The following is a 21,514-nucleotide window of genomic DNA, read 5'->3' as shown; positions in this document are numbered from 1 at the left end:
CCTTCTGCTGCCCCCCTCCCACCCTCACAGGGAACTCCCCGCTGGACCCTGCAGGCGGGAGGAGGGGGTGTCTGTGCTGCACCTGCCTCCCTTCTCCCTGTCACCACTGAGTGCAGGTCCTGCAGGACAGCACTGAGTGTGATGTCACCAAGCGGGGCGCAAGGGGGGTTAGTGTTCCGAGTCAGGAGCACCAGACCCGGGTCTCCATGAGCGCATGTTCCCCTGAGGAGTCCGGACCGCGCTCCTCAGGCCCACCCCGGGCTGCGCCTCACCCCCGCCCCCCGACCCCCCTGTCTCCCCAGCAACCTTCGGCAGATCTTCCAGTCACTGCCACCCTTCATGGACATCCTGCTGCTGCTGCTCTTCTTCATGATCATTTTCGCCATCCTTGGTGAGTTCCCTGCGCCGGGACCAGGCGGTCTCTAAAAGCAGAGTCACCATGGGCTTACTTTGATAGTTTTGGAAATTCAGAAAGGTTTTACAAGTGATATAAACAGCCCTAGCTGGGTTGTTCAGTGCTTAGAACGTTGGCCCACAGATTAAAGGGTCATGGGTTCGAGTCCGGTCAAGGACATGTACCTCGGTTGTAGGTTACAGGCTTGATCCCCAGGTTGGGGCGCATGTGTGAGGCAACCAGTCAATGTGTCTCTTTCATGTTGATGTTTCTCTCTCTGTCTCTCCCCCTCCCTTCCACTCTCTTTAGAAATCAATGGAAAAAATATTCTCGGGTGAGGATTAACAAAAAAACAACAAACAAAAACCAAATGATATAAACACCCAGGGACTCCAATTTAGGAAATGAAGAGTTAGAAATAAAACGGAACCCCCTTTGTAGCCTTTCATGACCGCAATCCCCCCCCCAGGTGCCTGCATCCTAGGCTTAGCATTGCTACTCGTGTCTGTATAGTTTCACTTTATGCTTATGTTTCCTTAAGTAACACATCGATTCTATTATTGCTTTGCATATTCAAAATAGTTGTGTAAGTGGTTTCGAAACGTGGTGTCCCCTTCTGCAAGGTGCTCTTTACTCAACAGTAGGCATGTGACGTTTATTCATGTTGATGGATGCAGATGTCACAGGAGGGTAGTGAATGGGCCCAGATTTATTTATCTGTTCTCTTGTTGGTGGGCATTTTCCACTATCACAAGCCACAGGGCAGTGAACACTCGTGTTTCCTGGCGGACACGTGGAGACTTTTCCCTTCGGCACGCGGAGGGCTAGGGTCTGTGCACTTCAGCATCACTAGATATAAGAGCAAGATCCCGGCTTTCTGACCCCGAGGAGGCCTTGCCTCTTCAGATGAGGCCGAGGATTAGTGCGGCACCTCATGCAGATACAGGGCTCCACCAGCAGCGGTCCCGGCACGATGAGGAAGCTGAGGCCCCTCCTCGAGTCCTGGCGTGGCACAGCCAGTGGCCCATAGTGCTCTGACTCTGCGGCCAGCCCCTGCCTCCGTGACTGGTGTGTCCCGAGCTTCTGGCCCCCGTCCCACCTCCCCTCCACCATCTGGGTGGCACTTCGTGCTCCAAGGGGGCTGACTTCCCCTGAGGGCAGACTTTCCCACTTTTCCCACAGGATTTCAAGGACTCAGGGGAATAGCCCATTCAAAGGAGGAAGTGAATGCCGTTCCCACCCCGGGACCCTTGGCTGTAGGGAAACAGTGGAGTCCCTTCGGAATTATTACTTGGCCGGCACATTCTCAAAACCAGAGGTCTGGATTCCAAGTCCAGCCTATGCATGAGTTTTGTGTGGTCTGAAAATTTGGAGCCAGCATTTTAAAATCAGATTTTTATACAAAATGACAGATTTCCAACCTTTTTAATACTACACTTGATGGTGCTCGGGCCACATTTCCGAATAGCTGCGGTTATCCAGTGCCTGGTAGCACCCGCTTCCTTTATTTCAGAGCATGTGTTCCCCAGAGTGTGCAGTCCCCACCATTCCCTATTGTCTCCCTCGGCGCACTGCTCTCATTTACGTGTATTGGTCCAATCCTTTGACATCTTTTCAATCTGTTTCTGCTACCTTCCAGGTTTCTACTTGTTCTCCCCTAATCCTTCAGACCCCGTAAGTAATCACCATGTTTTGTCCGTTTCTTCCTTTATGTGAGGCCATTCCCCTCTGACAAGGTGGCTGGGCTGACTCAGTGGTCGGTAAACTGCGGCTCTTTGGCCCCTTGAGTGTGGCTCTTCCTAAGCCTTAGGAGTACCCTAATTAAGTTAATAACAATGTACCTACCTATATAGTTTAAGTTTAAAAAATTTGGCTCTCAAAAGAAATTTCAATCGTTGTACTGTTGATATTTGGCTCTGTTGACTAATGAGTTTGCCGACCACTGCTTTAGCTACATTAGGGAGGGAGGCCTTCCTGGCTTCGCATCCCAGCTGACGGCCCCTGAAAGTTCCCATCACCCCGACTTGAGCTGTTTTCCTTCCCTGCGCATTAAGGGGCCTGATTTCCTACCCTGAGAGTCGTGTTTCCAAGATCAGATTTGGAACATGGGAACGTTTTGGTGGAGGTTACAGTGAAGGAGATCCAGGCTAATTGTGCAAACGTGATTTTCTGGGAGAAAAGTCCCAAAGTCACTTGTCTGCTTCTACCAGAAGCGTGGAGCTCAGGAAGGGCAGAGTCCTTACTCCAGTTTGCTCATCCCTCAGGGATCCCGTGGGAGGAGGCAGGTGGGGTGGGGCGGGGAGGGCAGGGCTCTCCGGGGGCCCATCGCAGGCTGGCCCAGGCTGCTGTCCGTTCTCTGGCTGGCCAGCATGCCCTTCTGCCTCCTTTCCCCAACAGTACTTCAGCACCCTGGAGAGCAGCATTGTCAGTCTGTTCGTCCTCCTGACCACAGCCAAGTGAGTGTGGGCTCTGCTCTGGCCACTGCCCTCGGCTCTCGCCCAGGGTCTTCCCAGCCCAGGACATTCCCTGTCTCAGCCCAGACAGTGCTCGGGGCACTGGGAGGAATGGGGGTGGCCTGGTGACTCGGGCCCGTGGGCTGAGAGCCGGGACGGTGGGGTGGGCTGGGGCTGGGAAGGCAGGAAAGAGAGATGTCCTTAGAGAAGACGGAGGCAGGCAGACAGGGCCCCACGGGCAATGCTCTGCAACTGCAGTTTCCCAGACGTGATGATGCCTTCCTACTCCCGGAACCCCTGGTCCTGCGTCTTCTTCATCGTGTACCTCTCCATCGAGCTGTACTTCATCATGAACCTGGTGAGTGACCGTGTCTCGTCTCCGCTGGGGGCAGCCGCCACAGTGCTGGGTGCTGTGGGCATGGAAGAGGAGGTTCCGCGTCGGTAGGGGCTGGGTGTGCCAGGCTGTAGTCAGGTGTGGGGTGGGGGCCAGCGTGGCAGCCTCCCTGGGTTATTCCCGTCATGGCTGCTGATGGTGCTCATGTTTGAGCAAGGCTCCCCCGGGACCTTCTCTTTCTCACCGCAGACATATAACAACTGTTAAAGCTGGCACTGAGTAAGCCTCACCCAGGCTCTGTGCAAAGTGGATTAAATGATTTAATACCACAGCCCTGGAGGTCTCTTTATGATTCTCAGTGTGCAGATGGGGAAACTGAGGGTCGGGTGGATAGAGTGAGAGGCCCACGGCTGCGCAGCTCGGGGTGGCCAGGCGAGCTGGTGTGATCCAAGCCCTGCTCCGAACCGCTCGGTCCTTCGGCACCCACGTCCTGGAATATCTTGCATATTTCCACCCCGTTTATCACGAACCACTGGGAATCCTAATTCAGGACACACTGTTAGGGGCAGGGGAAGTCCCCGTGCACACTGGGACTCTGGAGGCATTCGAGGAGGCTCGGCTGGCCACCAGGCATATTCCTGCCATCGGCCAATCACCGTTAGGCAGGTGCCAAGACGACACATCAGCACCAGAATTACCAGGGAGAGGCTCTTACTAATCTTGTGTTTTTATGCTTCTGAGGAGCATTCTCACACCAGGCATCACAGCCAGGCCCGCGGTAGAAGACACTTGCTCACCCTAGCCAGTTTTGCTCAGTGGCTAGAGCGTTGGCCCATGGATTGAAGGGTTTTGGGTTCGATTCTGGTCAAGGGCATGTACCTTGGTTGCAGGCTTGACCCCCAGCCTCAGAGTGTGCAGAGAGAAACCAATCGATGTTTCTCTCACATTGATGTTTCTCTCTCTGTCCCCCTCCCTTCCACTCTCTCTAAAACACAATGGAAAAATATCCGCAGGTGAGGATTAAGAAAAAGAAGAAAATGCTTTCTCAGGAGCAGACATGTGAAATCTAAAAGTGTGAAGTCTTAAAAAGGAATATTTTTTAATCCCTCAAAACCAAAAAGAAATACGTTAGCTATCTTCATACACATTACAGTTCTTATATACCGTCCTTAGTTTAGAATCATAACAACGTATTATGTGTAATTGATTTAATTTGTTGTGAAAATGCAGGGGGGGGAGGTTCCGTGAACCGCAGCCTGCTGGCCAAAGCCTGCACTTGCAAATAAAGTTTTATTGGCACACAGCCACGCCCATTAGCTTCCACATCCTCTGTGGCTGATTTCGTGCTGCAACTGCAGAGACCATCTGGCCTTCAGAGCCTGAAATAGTTGTTGTCTGGCTCTTTATGGAAAAGTTTGCTGACCTTTTCTTGACCGAAAGGAAAAAAATTGGAGGGGGCGCCATTTGAAGGAGTCGAAAGGACAGGAGAATTTCCCTCAAAATATTTTTGAAAGAAAAAGAAAGTGCTTCCAAAAAGGCTTCTTTCAGATTCGGCTCCCGCCCTCCCTCGCCCTCTGCTGATGCAGGCTGTGCGGTGACCAAGCTGACCTTGGGATTGGGAGGTTCCAGAACGTTGGGCCCTCGAGGAAGGCCTCCTGTTCCCGATTCCTGGGGCCAGTGCACGAAGCTGTGACTCACCAGGACGGGAACGAGCGGGTGAGGGGGAGGCAGCCTCCATCATGCTGATGCTCCTCTGAGCTCTAGGGCCAGGAGGGCACAGGATGGACACAGCCTCCCAGGCCTTCGGCCTTTGGCCACCGGCCACCAGACTGAGCTGATTGGGGCATAGAGCCCAGCATGAGCTTCCTTCCCACCTTATAAAACTGCCCAGTCAGGGACGAGCTGTAGGTGAAGTACCCAGGGAAATGTAACGTTTTCGTGTGTCTGAAGAGAGAAAATTTACAAGTGGCGATACATGGCCTTCCTCTTTGACTTGGAGACAAACTCCTGCGAAAGGGTTACCCCAACCCCCTGCCCCTCCCTGGGTCGGGGCGTGTGTGTGTGTGGGGGGGGGTGCCCTCTGGAGGCAGAGGGTACACTCCCGACCCCTCGAGGTCCCACCGCGCAAGGGAGCCAGGTCTCTGCTCTTCCCTCACAGCTTCTGGCCGTGGTGTTCGACACCTTCAACGACATCGAAAAACGCAAGTTCAAGTCTTTGCTGTTGCATAAGCGAACCGCCATCCAGCACGCGTACCGCCTGCTCATCAGCCAGCGGGTAGGGGCGTGGGGCCAGGCCAGGAGGGGTTTGGTCCCCAGTCCCCCTCCCTTGCCCTGGGCAGCCCTAAGCATGGCAGGCCAGCAGCTTTAGAAACAGGAGTCCTTGCCCACTGGGTGTGGCTCAGTGGTTGAGTGTTGACCTGTGAACTTGCAGGTCCCCAGTTGGATTCCCCGTCAGGGCACATGCCTGGGTTGTGGGCTGAATCCCCAGTTTCTCTCTCATCGATGTGTCTATTTTTCTGTCCCTCTCCCTTCCTGTCTCTCTTAAATCAATAAAAACATATTTTAAAAATAGCCCTAGCCAGTTTGGCTCAGTGTTAGAGCTTCGGCCTTTGGACTCAAGGGTCCCGGGTTCGATTCCGGTCAAGGGCACATGCCCCGGTTGCTAGCTCGGTTCCCAGTAGGGGGTGTGCAGCAGGCAGCCAATCAATGATTCCCTCTCATCATTGATGTGTCTATCTCTCTCTTCCTCTCTGAAATCAATAATAAAAAGAAAAGAAAAATAAAGCAGGGGCCCTGCCCTTGGGAGGATAAGAAGGAGCCGGGCACCCGGGATCCAAGCCAGAGTCGTCGCCCCCAAGGGAGGAGGCAGTGGGGCTCTGCCTTTGCCTGTGTTGACCTGCCTTCCTTCCTCTCCCCCAGAGCCCCGCCGGCATCTCCTACAGGCAGTTTGAAGGCCTGATGCGCTTCTACAAGCCCCGGATGAATGCCTGGGAGCGCTACCTGACGTTCAAGGCCCTGAATCAGAGCAACACCCCTCTGCTCAGGTAAGAGTGCCAGCCAGGTGGGGGCGCTGTGGCCCACAGAGGTATTCAGGGGAGGGAGCTGGAGCGGCCAAGGCACCAGGAGGTGGGTTGGCAAAGAGCCTGTTAGGACAGTGGTTCTCAACCTTCCTAATGCCGCGACCCTTTAATACAGTTCCTCATGTTGTGGTGACCCCCAACCATAAAATTATTTTCGTTGCTCCTTCATAACTGTAATTTTGCTACTGTTATGAATCATAATGTAAATATCTGATATGCAGGATGTATTTTCATTGTTACAAATTGAACATAATTAAAGCATAGTGATTAATCACAAAAACAATATGTAATTATATATGTGTTTTCCGATGGTCTTAGGCGACCCTTGTGAAAGAGTTGTTCAACCCCCAAAGGGGTCGCGACCCACAGGTTGAGAACCACTGTGTTAGAGGCTTTAGTTTTCGTCAGGATTCTCTCTGCAAGTGACAAAACTTCCACCCAAATTTAATTCAGGCTCACTTGACAAAAAATGGAATATATTGGATCATGAAGTAGACTGACCCAGCTGCTCACTTTTGATCTAAGAATGAGTGGGGTTGTTGCATATGAGCAGGTCCACAGAGGGGTGTTTGCACCCTCACACGCACACACACACACACACATATGCAGGCATGCACACACACGCACACGCACACCACGGCACAGCCTCTGAGATTTCCAGGGCAGTCTGGACTTTCTAGATGGCTGATGACCGAACCCTTCTTTTTAGTTTGAAAAGAAGCAGGCCAGCTGCAGATATGAGCGTGAGCGAGTTCTGTTTGGGCTGAACTCTCAGTCCATTTGTCCCATTAAGTTCTTTGCTAACGGAGGCTCAGCCCCGTCCATGTAAGAGTTATAGTGATTCAGGGGGCCTGAAGCTGTCACTCAGTTAGACTGAGAGGATTACGTATTCATAGGGCTTGGGGGAAGGTCAGAATGCCTGCAGGGGAGGCTCCTCCCTCCCCCACTTGTATGCTGGGACTCCCAGCCGTCCCCTCCCCCTTTCCCCCTTCCCCCTTCAAATGTGACCACAGGCAGGCGAGTGACACAAGTAAAGCTCAGTGGGAGCGTTCTGATTTTGTAAATTTTGTTTTGCCTTTTCCTGTTGCTGTGACAGCCTGAAGGACTTTTATGATATCTATGAAGTCACCGCCTTGAAGTGGAAGGTAAGACCAGAGAGGGAGCAGGTGTACAGCTCCACGGGGGGATGAGGCCGACAGGCACCCGAGGGCCAGTTCTTTTTTTATTTTTAAAATATATTTTTATTGATTTCAGAGAGGAAGGCAGAGGGAGAGAGAAACATCAGTGATGAGAGAGAATCATGATCAGCTGCCTCCTGCACGCCCCACACTGGGGACCGAGCCTACAGCCTGGGCATGTGCCCTGACCGGGAATCAAACCGTGACCTCCTGGTTCATAGGTCGGTGCTCAACCACTGAGCCACCTCGGCCTGGCCGAGGCCCAATTCTTTCCTGGCTGGAACAACACCTCAGTTCTGGGCACTTCAGGGACCCCAGGTGCCCCCCCCCCCCCCATCTGCCTTTACACGTGTGATACAGTGTCCTGGTCACAGGCACTGAATCTCGGCCCCATTAGTCACCCTGTGACTTCGGGCCACTTATCTGACTTTGGCCAGGTCGTCGCACCTGGGAAATGGGCTAACAGTAGTTCTGACCTCCAGCTCTTTTCAGGACGATATAAAATAAGGCACGTGCGTGGCCCATGGAAATGATCCATAGCCATTGGCTGGCCTTATTGTTACTTAGACCCGGAGTGTTCTTCCTGTTCCCCAAGTGAGAGCCTGGTGAGCAGGGAAGGACCATGGCCTCCTGGCCCCCAGGGTCAGGTTCTCATCCCTGGTCCGAACCCCTCTCCCACGGCCCTGTTTCCTGGGCAGGCGAAGAAGAATCGAGAACACTGGTTCGATGAGCTTCCCCGGACAGCCTTCCTCATCTTCAAAGGTAAGGTTCCCCCTGAAGGTGTGTCGTGGCGGCAGGAGAGAGTGACTCCCCAGCAGGGACATAGTGTTAGGGACCAGGAAGGAAATCGGCAACTTCAGAACCGAACCAAAAGACGTCTGTGGACTGTCCGGTTCGTTAAAGGACGTTTACCAAGTCTGGTAGCAGAAGACCATCTCCTGCCCAGAAATAACCATGTGCGTGTTCTGATGGGCTGCTTTCTGACATTGGTTACTTTTTCTGCACATTTTAAAATTGTGGAACTGCAGTATGTATTCTGTTCTGAAACCTGCCTTATTACCGGCTGGTGTATTTTGCCCTTCCCCCGTGGCAGGGTGTCGACCCAGTGTACGTGATCCCTTGCACAGTATAAAATTCAACCATTTTACATCCGAGTGCCCGTATTAAACAGTCCCCCTTCACTTAAGGCCAGTTTTGAAGTTGTACGTGGGGGTGTGAGCTCACGGAGTTTCTCATGTAGAAAGCCGGAATCCTGGGTCAGGGCCGCCATGAACACGAGTAACGATGGGAGAGCCTTGTTTGTGGTTTCTCCCACCGCTGGGGCGCTGGGAGCAGCTGTTACCTGATATTCTCTCACGGGTTTTCCATTCTGCTGAGATGATAGTGACTCAAGTGGGTAAGGAAATGGTCCCAGGCCGAGGCCTGCAGGATTGTAGGTTTCAGCAGTGGCAACAACGCCGTGTCCTGTTCTGTCCCAGCCTGGGTTGCCCAGTCTCCCCAGAGCAGCTGCGGTCTGTGCCGCTGTGTCCGGGTGTCTGGGTGTCATTGGCAGAACAGGCCCTTCCGTTTTCTCCCCTGGACATCAATACCCTGGTGGCTTACGTGCACGCGCTGTGGAGTCGGGGAGCGCGTACTTGCACAGGAAGACTTCGATGCCAACATTTCCTCTTCCAACAGGAGTTAACATCCTGGTGAAGTCCAAAGCCTTTCAGTATTTCATGTGTAAGTGCGACCCACCCAGCTCTGGGCCCTCTGCTCCCGGGTCTCACTCCTCCAGAGGGTGGGAGGCCGGAGATCGGTCCCACAGTCGCCGTGTGGACTGCTCATCGTAGAAAGTTCCGGGGGACGTCCATGTGCCCGGCACCCAGCCGAGGCAATCACCACCCAGTGGCCAGTCTTTCTTGTGCACCTGTGCCCTCACTCGGGCTCGCTATACCCTCTAGGCCCGGAGTTTTGGAAGCAAATTCCAGAACCACAGGGTGTGATGGGTGGATAAGTCACTTGGGTCTGTTTTAATCTGTAGGTTCCTCCTCCGTCCCTCTTCTCCCTCTGGCACTGTGTAGTTGAAGAACCAGGACTGTTCCTCTTTCCTCTTGTTTGTTTGTGCATATCCCCTGTGACTTATTTCCGGTAATTTTACATCTTGTCACCTCCCCCAGTGGGCACCTTTTATCATGGCTTATCCGTCCATGTTTTAAAATCTCTGAATGGGTGCATATATATGCATATATCTCTGTCTTCAGTAAACGATAGCATACTTTACACACTTTTTTTTTGGTTAATAATAAATCCTGGAGACCACGCCACAGTAATATATAGAGATGTCCCCCTTTATTTTTATAGTTGATAGGACATCTTTTTTTTTTTTCTAATCTTCACCCAAGGATATGTTTTCTTATTGATATTTAGAGAGAATGGAAGGGAGAGAGAGAAAAACGTCAATGTGAGAAGCATTGATTGGTTGTCCCTCGTACACACCCCAACTGGGGTTCGAACCCACAACCTTCCGATGCACGGGATGGTGCTCCAACCAACTGAGCCACCTGGCCCGGGCCGGTGCACCTTGTCATGACCGCATCATAGTTTATTCCACCGGCACCGTCCTGACCACCTGGGTGCGTTCTGATGTTTTGCCGTCACAAGTAGTTCTTGAGCGAACAGCTTTCTGGTACCTGGTGCTGTGTGTTTGCTGGTGTCTCATTGGGATGGGTACCTGGTGGTATGTTTTTTGCTGGTGTCTTGTTGGGATGGGTTGCTAGCAGTGGGTTTGCTCAGCAAAAGGCCAGATCCATATGCATTTTGCTAACTATGCAGTCATTTTAAAAATCAGTCATCTCAAAGGAAAAACAAATTCTTTCAATATTCAAACCCTTTGTGTATTGTCCATCGTTGATACTGACTTAGAGTAATAGGTTTTACGGAAACATTTTAACTGGTATCCCTGCAGTGGCAGAGAGGGGGCTTTTAGAAATTCGTAGCTGTTTCTGAGCGAAACCAGCAGTTGATTTAGCTCACGTGGTAAGAGCACTAAGCGGTCACCTGTCCCATGGGTGTGCGGAGCGGCCCAGAAATTAACCAGGTGTGACCTGTAGGTTTCCATGCAGGCCTGTGCTTCTCTGTCTATTGCAGACTTGGTGGTGGCAGTCAATGGGGTCTGGGTCCTCGCCGAGACCTTCATGCTGAGAGGTGAGCTGGCTGGGGGCCTGGCCTGCCCGTGCGCACGCCTAGCCTGCCTCTTGAGCTGCGGCCTCTCTGTCCTACAGGTGGGAACTTCTTCTCCAAGCACGTGCCCTGGAGTTCCCTCGTCTTTCTCACTAGTAAGTCTCTTGTTTGGACTTGGCTTTGCCACCGGCTTCTCTTAAACACCGGTGGGAGGACGTTCATTGGTTTAGGACCTCATGGCTCTGAAGTGCCCCATGCCCTTTCTCACCTCAGGGCCTTTGCACGGGTGTTCCTCCGCCTGACCGACATTCCCCTCCTCCTCTTATAACCCTGAGGGTGCTGTGTCATCGCCCCTCACAGTCGTCTCCTGTCTGCACTCTGAGCTCTGTAGGAGTGGGCACTGCACCGTGCTGGTCACTTTTGCATGTCCAGCACCCAGCACAATGCCTGGCACCAAAGAGGTGCAGGCAATACCTGCTGGGTGGACAGAAGGGTGGCTGGGCCGTGCCCAGAGAGGGGGAGGGAGTGGAGCACACACTCCCGTGGGGCGTGGCTGTCCAGAGGGTGCACAGCCTGAGGGGGAGGCTGGAGACCTCAGGCGTCTCAGAGAGGAAACTGAGCCAGGCCCGGTGTGGGAGGACACGGCCAACTGCCTGCTCCTGCTCCTGTTCACAGTCTACGGGGTGGAGCTGTTCCTGAAGGTGGCCGGCCTGGGCCCCGTGGAGTACCTGTCCTCCGGCTGGAACCTGTAAGTGACAGCATCTCTGAACCCCGCCTTGTGGGAGCCCCCACCCTCCCCACCCCCACACGCCCCCGGGACCACCTAGCCCGCCCCTCCTGCACACGCCACGGGGTCCTGAGGCTGGTGAGCTCTTCATGGGGCCTTTTTATTTTTTTTTTATTTTATTTATTTATTTATTTATTTATTTTTTTATATTTTATTGATTTTTTACAGAGAGGAAGGGAGAGGGACAGAGAGTTAGAAACATCGATGAGAGAGAAACATCGACCAGCTGCCTCCTGCACACCTCCTACTGGGGATGTGCCCACAACCAAGGTACATGCCCTTGACCGGAATCGAACCTGGGACCCTTGAGTCCGCAGGCCGACGCTCTATCCACTGAGCCAAACCGGTTTGGCATGGGGCCTTTTTAAAAAAATATATTTTTTTATTGATTTCAGAGAGGAAGGGAGAGCGGGAGAGAGACAGAAACAAACATCCATGATGGGAGAGTCATGGGTCGGCTGCCTCCTGCACGCCCCACATGGGGGATCCAGCCGGCAACCCGGGCATGTGGCCTGACCAGAATCGAACCGTGACCTCCTGGTCCGTAGGTCGACACTCACCCACTGAGCCACACCAGCTGGGCTCTTCCTGAGGCCTCACCCTCCACACCGTCCCCCACACAGCTAAGCCCTTTTCCATAAAACCATGCCGCCCACAGATGGCAGGCCCACCGCCTCGCCGGGCCCTCCTCCCTGCTCCCTTGAGGCCTCACGTGGTCCCTAGTGGCCCCTTAAAGAGGCCTCCCTGTGAAATCAGGCTACACTCATGAGGCCTGAGAGTCCAGCAGTCAGCCCGGGTCCCGTGCAGACCTGTAGGAAGGCCCGCGGCCGTGGTCAGGGCTCGCTGGCCTCCAGGTGGGGTCCCCTTGCCAGCCCTGCCCCTTCACTCGGTGACCTCGCCAGGGCAGGCAGTCAGCAGTATAGCCAGTGTCTGCCCTGAGGCCAGGGCAGGACCCTCCGGTGGGCAGGTGCCGGGTGTTTCTGACCCCCCAGGTGTGTGCTGTGATGGCACCTGGCCAAGCCGACCTCAGAAACCCAGGGTGGCAGGAAGCTGGGTCCCACCTGCCGGCCACGGGCCTCCGCGGGGCACACCTGCTTTGGCTGTGGTTGGCACGTGGGCTCCTGGGAAGGGCGAGCTGAGCCAGGGCCGGGACGCCAGCCGCGGTGGGAAGGCCGGCTGGGCCCACGGACCCCTCTCCCTCCCTCTCTCTCCGAGGTTCGACTTCTCCGTCACAGCCTTCGCCTTCCTGGGCCTGCTGGCGCTGGCCTTCAACATGGAGCCCTTCTACTTCATCGTCGTCCTGCGTCCGCTCCAGCTGCTGAGGTGACGGGCGGGCAGGGCTGGGGTGGGGACAGGCGGGCGGGGAGGGCGGGGAGAGCCTGAGAAGACTCATGAGCTGGGGTCGGGGCCTGAGCCCCAGGGCTCGTCTCCTCTCCTCATGTCACCAGGACCGGCCCCTGGCACTGTCGGGGGAGGCAGGGCTTGGGTGGGCGTGGCCTGTGGCGCTGGCTGCTGTGGCCACAGAAACACGAGCTCAACTGTCTTCAACCAGAAGGCAGCGCCGTGAGGTCCAAAGGGGCTTTTGAGGGCCCCTTGCTTGTCTGGAACAGCTTCCTGTCGGGGAAAGCCCTCGCTCGGCCTCACCTCTCCCCCGGGTCACGGCAGCGCCCCTCCCAGCTGGGGGGGGGCGAGCCCTTTGCGTCTTTAGGAGCCTGGCTTCCTCTTGACTACCAGCTGCGATCCCACACACGTCCACCCTCCTGCCCTGTCCATCTTGGGAAGAGAGGTGGAGGTTGGGTCCAGGGTGGCGTCCATCTGTAGCAGCACCTGCTGCTGTGCCCGGTTGTGGTGGCCAGGCCGATGCCAGCTTCTCTCCCGCCACCACCGCCCTTTCCTCCCCCCTGAGCCAGGCTCTGGGCTCCCTGCAGCCTGGGCTCTGCTCCCTTCTCTCGTGTGCCTCCCTGGTTTGAGCAGGGCCTCGCCCGCCCTGAGCCTCCGGGCTGCATTTATAAACTGAACAGCCACGCTGCCCCCTCTCACTGGGGAAGACGCTGACCCACAGCACGGCTCTGGGTCCCGGCAGTGACAGGCCTGTCCGGCCCCGTGTCCTGAGGGAAGGCCCTGGGCCTGCCTTCCACCTGTTGCTGTGGGGGGGCTGCGGCCGCGCCCGTGTCAGGACGTGACCCACCTCCTTCCTTGCTCAGGCTGTTCAAACTGAAAAAGCGCTACCGCAACGTGCTGGACACCATGTTTGAGCTGCTGCCCCGGATGGCCAGGTACTGCCCTGCCCAGGCCCAGGGCCAGGCGTCCTGTGGCTTGTGCCCCCTGGGGGTGGGCAGCGGGCGGGAGAGTGGGGAGAGGAGTCCCAGAAAGGACGGATCGAGGGTCTGCGGGCTCTCCGAGGCAGCTGACCTCAGACAGCACAGGTCTCCCTGGCCCCACTCCCCTCCGCCGACCTGTGTGAGGTGTTAGTGGGGTGGGCAGGGAGCTGTCCCTCACTCACCACCTGTGTCTGTTCACAGGTAAGGGGTCACCTGTGAGTCCACCTTCACAGGTAAGGGGTGAATCTCCGCTCAGGGGCATCTGTTCAGAGTCCTCCTTCGAGCCGTGTTTTAGCCCAGACCCGAGTCACGAGGCCCCTTCCCTGCAGGCACTTCCCAGGCGGAGAACCTGGCTGGGGGCAGGCCTCCCCCCATCCGCTCCGTGGGTCAGGCGGGCTCTTGGCCGGCCCGCCGTCACTGTCTGCCCCTCCCACAGCCTGGGCCTCACCCTGCTCATCTTCTACTACTCCTTCGCCATTGTGGGCATGGAGTTCTTCTGCGGGATCCTCTACCCCAACTGCTGCAAGTGAGTACATGCGGGGCCTCAGGGCGTTGGGGCCGGGCGGCACCTGCCTCACCTGGCCCAGGGCTCCTGGAATTGATCCCCTGGCGTTGCTTCCAGGGCTCAGGTCAGTCAGTGGCTAAGGGAGGGACCCGGAAGCAGTCTCTCTGTAGTGAGGGCATCTGAGCAGTTTCCCTGTCCCCAGGCCTCCATCAGCTCGCCCGTGGGGCCGAGGGCTGCAGGCCTCGCGAGAACCAAGTGTGGCCTGGCCTGATCCCACGGCTTACTTCCACGTCTCTCTAGGGGCGGCCGGTTAGGATAAGACAGACGGACACCCATGGGAAGGTCTGTGGGGACGGAGTGGGAAGCCTGCCCCCCATGACCCTTTGCTCCCTCCTCCCAGCCACCAGGATGACAGCAGTGTCCCCTGCCAGTCGGTCCAGTGTTCTCTTTAATACTGAGTCCTTCTGGCCTGGAGGCCGATAGAGAGACACCTTCGGAGACACTGGTGGCTGCTGAGTCAGGCTGAGCTGGGAGCTGGCCACCGAGGAGAGCACGTCACAGGCCTTCCCAGCCACAGGGCCGCTGCTTAAAAGTGCAGGTTCCAGGCCCACCCTGCAGTTGGGTGCAGTGGGGGCCTGGCAAGGGGCTCAGACTTGCAGAAACATCGCATGGATTTTAACTGATGAGCCATCAGGGATTTAAATAAAAGCAGCCAGTCAGCTCTCAGAACAGAGGCAGCCACCCCGGAGAAGCCCTGGCCGGGGCTGGGGCCCTGACTGGCCCTTTCCCCTCCCTGGTGTGGCCCTCACCCGCCGCGGCAAAGCCAGGGGGCCCTCCCAGCAGTGTCTCAGGGCAGCTCGGAGGGAGGAGGCCCAGCCGGCAGCAGAGTAATGCCCAGTGGAGGCGGGTAAGGGGTCGGGGGCTGGAGGCAGTGAGAGCAGAGAGAGGGGGGTTGCTGGGCAGGAAACAGACTGGGCCAGGACAGTGCTCCCTGCTCAGACCTTGGTTTCCTTAAACACTTTGTCCTGTTGGGGGGACCCGCTGTGTTGTGATGGTCCCTCCTGCCCGTCTCCCCGCCAGCACAAGCACCGTGGCAGACGCCTACCGCTGGCGCAACCGCACGGTGGGCAACAGGACGGTCGTGGAGGACGGCTACTACTATCTCAACAACTTCGACAACATCCTGAACAGCTTCGGTGAGTGCGGAGATCCCAGGGGGCACGCCCTGGCCGTAGCCCCGCAGGTCCCAGAGGCAGGGGAGCAGGGCTGTCTGCAGCCTCTCCCTCCCCAGCTGTTGGCCCCACTGTCTCGGGTCCCTTCTGGCCCAGAGGGAGCGTGTGAGAGCCCAGGCTTAGGGTGCGGGCCGGGCCAGTCCGGCTCACGCAGCAGGTTCACTCCTTTGCTGATACCTTATTAGTGTCGGGACCGAAGAGCTTCGTGCTTTGCGGGAGGGGTTCAGCCTGATGCTAGGGCACCACCCCCTCGCCCGCCACAGGGCCCTTTCATGGCTCAGAGGAGGCCCACACAGCTCTGCTCCGGGTCCTGTGGAAAGGATGGGGATGGGGCGGGCGGGGGGAGTGGAGGGATGTGGACAGACAGGCCCGACACAGCTTCTCGAGGACGGGGAGAGCCTCAAGGCGCCCCAGATCTGCACCGAGAAAGGTCTGTGTGCTCTTTCCCCACCCCAAGCCCTGGTCCATCCCAGGCTGCAGGCAAAGGGCACCCCCTGCTGGGGACAGGCAAGGTGGCAGCACTGCCTGTGGGGCGGCGCTCGGGGAGGCCCAGGCTGGCGATGGGGACGCCTCATTTCGGTGCCTGGTGCCGGGACCTCTGACTGAAATGCTGGGTCTGATCACGCCTTCCCCTTCCCTTTGGCAGTGACCTTGTTCGAGCTCACAGTTGTCAACAACTGGTACATCATCATGGTAAGGACCTTGGCCAGCTCCTGGGAGCGTCTTCACCTCACCCTCTGGGGCAGCTCTGCGTCTCCCTTCACCCAGTGTGGGGTCCCTGCCCTTCTCATGGCCTGCAGGGGGTGGCGTCCTGGGCCACAGGGTCGGCATTCTGCGGGAGGCCACTGTGGGGGCCCAGGAGCACTCCTTGGCTGGACATGGCCTTCGTCCCAGCTCCACACCCCCCAGCAGCCAGGGGATGCACAGCCTGTCCTCCCACCCACGGGGAGACTTTCCAGTCAAGGAACTGTGGCGGGGTTTCCTTCCCTAAACTCTTCCAAGTGCCACCCCACTCGGGGCAGGCTCAGCCCTGGGGACCATCCAGGCCTGTGGGGCAGAGGAATTTTAGACCCGGGGACCTGTGTCTTCCTTAACCGAGGCGGGGGGGGGGCGCGGTCTGTAAAGAGCCTGGCAGTGCCGGGGCCACAGGAAGCCTGAGTGGACAGCCCCCCCAGGCGCCCGCTCACTGCCTCCTCTGCCTCCAGGAAGGCGTCACCTCTCAGACCTCCCACTGGAGCCGCCTCTACTTCATGACCTTCTACATTGTGACCATGGTGAGTCTGCGCCCGGACGTGCGTCCTCCATCCCCTGGGGCTCCAGCCGTCCTGCCCATTGGGCGGCAGCCCGGGGAGGACAGGGCCGGGACGCGTCCGCGCGGCTCTGCTGGGCAGGGGGGCCAAAGCAGCGCCCACCCCACCCTTTCTCTGCCCCCCCTGCCGGCCAGGTGGTGATGACCATCATCGTGGCCTTCATCCTCGAGGCCTTTGTCTTCCGAATGAACTTCAGCCGCAAGAACCAGGACTCGGAAGGTCTGTGCCAGGGGCGGGAGCCTTCGCTGCCTGCTGCTCGGCTGTCTGTCTGCCCGGCAGTTCAGCTTATGTATGTGGCTTGTCTCTCTAGACCTCTCGCTGCCATTGATGTCCAGATACTCAATGACACACATGCTCTCGATCTCATTTTTCAAAGAAAAACAATACACGTCACAGCTTAAGAAAAATCCCACCCACATCAGAGACAGGCTTCTGGTATACACCGCCGGCCGGCCCACTGTTCCCCGTCTCCTGTCTCCCAGGCTGCTCACTCTTACCCTCCTCCTCTCAGCCACTGTCTCCAGCTTCTGAACTCCACACTGCGGTCCTGGGCTTAGCGGGCGGGAACCCTGCAGCCTGCAGAGCCGTAGCTCTCCTGCACTGGGAGGTCCCGGCTCCTGATCCCCTTGCGCCTCCAGGTGGCGCAGCTCCCTGCAGACTGACCCCCATCCTTCCCAGACTCTCCCTCAAAAGGGCCACATACCTGTTACTACTTGTTTCCAAGTCTCTATCCTATCAGGCTGTCTGACCCTTTTTAAAAAAACAAGTTGTTTTTAAATAGATTTTTAGTGAGAAAGGAAGGGAGAAGGGGAGAGAGATAGAAACATCAGTGAGAGAGAAACATCGCTCGGCTGCCTCCTGCACACCCCGGGCATGTGCCCTCACTGGGAATCGCATCGGAGACCTTGTGGTTCCTGGGTCCAGGCCCAACCACTGAGCCACACCGGCCGGCTGACCCTTCTCTTTCTGCTTGGAGGCTGCCTCCGGAACCCTCTGTCCCTGTGAGCTGCTGGCCTGACCATCAATCCGCACACCCACAGCAGAGCCACAGCGGGGGGTGGGGGACAGGAGAGGGACCTTAGGACCCCGGTAGGGACAGCGGGGAGGAGGCCCCTGAGCCCAGGTCCCTCCCCCGCTGCAGTTGACGGCGGCATCACGGTGGAGAAGGAACTGTCCAAGGACGAGCTGCTCGCTGTCCTCAAGCTGTCCCGGGAGGCGCGGGGCGCGGCGGCGGACATCCCCCGGCTGCTCAAGGTCCTCTCCCAGATGGAGAGAAACGAGGTGAGGATAGCGCCCCGTCCCGGCAGGAACCAGGCTGGGAGGAGGGCGCCGTAGCCGAGTGGAGTCCCACCCCCACCGTCCAGCCCCTCAAGGTTTGGTGACACTTTTGGGTGGCATCGTAGCAAAAGCCAGAGGAGCGGGCAAGGCCTGTGCGGGGGGAGGGGTGGGTGCCCCGGCCTGGCACGGTGGGGCCTGCAGCCTCTGCTCGTCCACAGCAAAGCACCGTGGTGTTCCTGGGACGGAGATCCAGGACCAAGAGTGACCTGAGCCTGAAGATGTACCAGGAGGAGATCCGGGTAGGAGCGCCCGCCCCGCCGCCCAGGGGGTCGTGGCCCCTCCCGGGCCCAGCCTCACTGCCCATAGGAGTCAGGCCTGCTGTGCCCAGCGGGTCTCTGCGTGTTTTTTTTTTTACTGTTTGGGTTTTTTCTAATTTAAGAGAAGGGAGAAGTCAATTTTGTTTTGTGTTTTTTTACAAACTCTCCCCATCTGCCCACACTGCCAGCTGAGGCAAACATCTCACCCAGCACCACGTGGGCACCACGTGGCCGGCACGCTGCGTCCAGGACAGAGCCGCTGGCCGCCTCCACCGGGGGTCTCCCCTCCCCCCCCCGGGGCTCCAGGAGGGTCCCCTCCCAGCAGCTGCCTTGTTTCCTGGCGCTCTCACAGCGGGGAACCCAGTCGTTACCGGTGCTCAGGCCCGAAACTGAGAGGCTGCAGGGCACCGGGTGGCACAGATGGGGACCAGCGGGAGCTCCGGTGTCCGGAGCCCTGGGCCGGATTGCTGGCTTTGCCGTGGGCAGGTCACTCGGCCCTTTCTCATCTGTGAGAGGTGACGGCACGGAGCCCGCGCTTGGGTCTGCCCTCCACCCCCGGCCTCGGTTTCCCCTCCGTGAGATGAGGGGGCACAGAGCTAGGCCCTCTCGGTGATTTTTAAGCTCTAAGTTCTGTGGTTCAGATTCTAAACACACGGTGTGTTTTTTAATTCCTTAATCACCTGAATACCCGTCCCTGAAAATGTCACACGATGGCCTGAGGCAGGTGAGCTGTTTAATCTCCTCAAAGTGCTGTCACAGCGGCACTGCCGGGAGCTGGAAGAGGCCCTGGTCCCTGTTGCGGGGGAGGGGGAGCTGGCAGCCCACCTCCTCCATCCTGGATGGTCCCCCAGCCCCACAGGCAGAGGCTGGGAGGCGCAGGGCGGGCTGGAAGGGTGCCGCCCACTCAGCGCCCACCCCCCATCTGCCCTGTGCCCTAGGAGTGGTACGAGGAACACACCCGCAAGCAGGAGCAGCAGCAGTCGGAAGGCAGCGGTGCCCCCGCCACCCAGCAGCCCCCCAGGCAGCCGCCAGCGCTCGCAGACCATCACCTAAGCCAGCTTACTCCCGAAAGCCATCTCTTCTATGCAATAACACAATAGCGTTATTTTACTACGATGTATCGAAATAATGTGTATATACACATATGCACATGTCCATATATATGCACATATTTATAGAGAGAACGGAAAAGACAGGCAGACAAGGTGGGGTTTGGTTTGTAACCTCACCCTGTTTTCCTTAACTCCAGAAGCCAGTTTGCTCTGGGGCGCGGCCAGGCAGAAAGCGCTGGAAGGAAGGCCCCTTCCCAGGAACTCAGCTGGAATGGACTCTGCGCTCGTGGGGCCGGCCCTCCCCAGGCCACACTCACACCCACGTCTTCCTGACGCTTTCAGGCTCACGTCCCAGCTGACAGCTTCCCCACTAACTTCCGCTGCGGCCGCGTCACGGGTTTCTGTCTTGCTTTAGGGACAAAACCACTTACGAAGGAGAAAACCCACATCCTCGGGTTTGTAGTTCTCTCTCTCTGATAATGGAAGAGGATGGTCCTTCGGGGACCTGTGCCTACGACCTAATGGAAAGTGGAATCGGGTGTGACTGTACCACGTGGTCAGGTCTCAGCCGGTGCTGGGTGGCAAGTGCCTGGCGCGTCTCAAGTCCTGGCTCTAAGCCTTCTGTCCCACCCCCCTTTTGGTTAGGTTTCAATTCTTGTTGCTGAAAATCCTAACAGCCCGGCTGGAATCCAGGCCCGGCACGGAGGGGGGCGGGGGGAGAAGCAAGGGTGAGGCCAAGGGCTACACCCAGACCCATCCCTGCAACAGCTTTCTCCACTGAGCCCCTCCCACTGCTTGTGATGGGCTGTCCAGGCAGAAAGATGTGCAGGTTCCTCAGGATTCGGCTCAAGCCCTTCACACTGTGCATTAGGCTCTGCTGCTGGGCACCAGGGCCTCACTGGGAGGCGTGGCTGGTGCCGAAGCAGGTGCGAGTGAACCCACGGCTCCCCGAGTCCCCTTGGTGCCTGGGGAGCTGTCTGAGGTCAGAGTGGGTGGGGTGGCTCGGTGCTCGAATTGGAGCAGGCTGTTGGGGTTGGCAGCCCCAGTGAGGGCACAGCAGGGTCAGAGGAGGGAGCTTGGAGGCAGTGGCAGCTGCAGAGGGGGCAGGGGTGGGAGGGGCAGGGGTGGCCCCTGCTCTCAGCTGCCTCCACAGCCTCCTGTGGTTTAGGAGGGTGGGTGGGCTGAGGTTCCCAGCAGGGCAGGCCTGACCCCGGGTACAGCGCCCAGCACCCTCTCCAAGGCCCAGCTGATCCCTGTAACCCACAGTGCGCAGCTCTGCCCCTCCCAGGAGAGGAGTGAGCATTTTGGTTAAAGCACAGCCCTTTGGGGACACCAGGAAACCACTGGGATCCCCACAGGGGACAGGAGGCTGGCGGCCTGTCAGGGGCCATCGGGCAGCTGGGTACCAGGCACGGGGCCAGGACCTCTCCACCTCCCGAGAAGAAACTTATTTGCACAACTGGGTGCCTTGTAGCTTTTGTACTGAAACGGGCATTTCGGAAGCAGGAGGGCTCCACCTGAGCCTCAGGCCTCACCCTAACCCCTTCCTCTGCCCGGCCCTGCGGCCCACAGTGAGCGCTGGCACAGGAGGGCAGGGTCTAGTCTAGACCTGCTTAGTGCAGCCCCTGGTCGGCGCCTTCGGCACTGAGGCTGAGGACAGCTGTCCCCAGGGTCTCTCATGCCTGGTCAAGCTGGTCCTCAAACCAGTGCAGGGAGCAGGAGTCCCGGGGCTGTGAGCTCTGCAGGACCCGGGACATCACCAGCCCAGACGCACTCACTCCCCACGCAGCTGAGAAACCAGGCTGAGCCTGAGCTGCCCTGGGTCAGGCGACCTGTCTGACCGTCATGGTCCCTCCTCTCACCCCCCCCCCCCCCACCCCGCCTTACTCCACACCACGCGACAATCATTTTGTACGGACAGCAGGAACGGCCCTGTAAGGTTTTGTATGTTGGCGATTTGTTACCTAGAAAACCCCGTGTCTCCGGCTTCTGGTATATTAATAAAAGCGCCTCTGCTTTGTAAGTGTGGCTGCCGCCTCCTGACATTGACATTCTGCGATCGTGAGGGATGCAGGGAAGTCCCCTTCCCGACCCCAGCTCGGCCCCACTCC

The 21,514-nt window shown here is 57.6% G+C and overlaps 1 protein-coding gene across 1 annotated transcript in view; it reads left to right on the top strand.

The window, feature by feature from the left end:
• TPCN1 (two pore segment channel 1) overlaps positions 1-21,441 on the top strand; it is a 51,796-nt gene extending 30,355 nt beyond the window's left edge. Inside the window, 23 exon segments of the mRNA XM_070399956.1 lie at positions 303-391; positions 2,034-2,068; positions 2,792-2,850; positions 3,106-3,205; positions 5,340-5,456; positions 6,101-6,225; positions 7,358-7,406; positions 8,138-8,201; positions 9,117-9,161; positions 10,569-10,625; positions 10,703-10,756; positions 11,277-11,349; positions 12,604-12,711; positions 13,593-13,664; positions 14,146-14,235; positions 15,295-15,410; positions 16,093-16,139; positions 16,652-16,720; positions 16,891-16,975; positions 17,898-18,037; positions 18,253-18,333; positions 19,290-19,364; positions 19,366-21,441. Coding sequence (XP_070256057.1) covers positions 303-391; positions 2,034-2,068; positions 2,792-2,850; positions 3,106-3,205; positions 5,340-5,456; positions 6,101-6,225; positions 7,358-7,406; positions 8,138-8,201; positions 9,117-9,161; positions 10,569-10,625; positions 10,703-10,756; positions 11,277-11,349; positions 12,604-12,711; positions 13,593-13,664; positions 14,146-14,235; positions 15,295-15,410; positions 16,093-16,139; positions 16,652-16,720; positions 16,891-16,975; positions 17,898-18,037; positions 18,253-18,333; positions 19,290-19,364; positions 19,366-19,404 — 1,789 coding nt within the window. The 3' untranslated portion in view covers positions 19,405-21,441.
• Positions 21,442-21,514: the final 73 nt, after the last annotated feature.

This window comes from Myotis yumanensis, unplaced genomic scaffold (assembly GCF_028538775.1).
Source record: "Myotis yumanensis isolate MYYU_CA2020_CCGP unplaced genomic scaffold, mMyoYum1.0.hap1 SCAF_19, whole genome shotgun sequence".
NCBI lineage: Eukaryota > Metazoa > Chordata > Mammalia > Chiroptera > Vespertilionidae > Myotis > Myotis yumanensis.
Note: the sequence above shows the minus strand (reverse complement) of the source record. Positions and strands in the feature narration are given on the sequence as shown.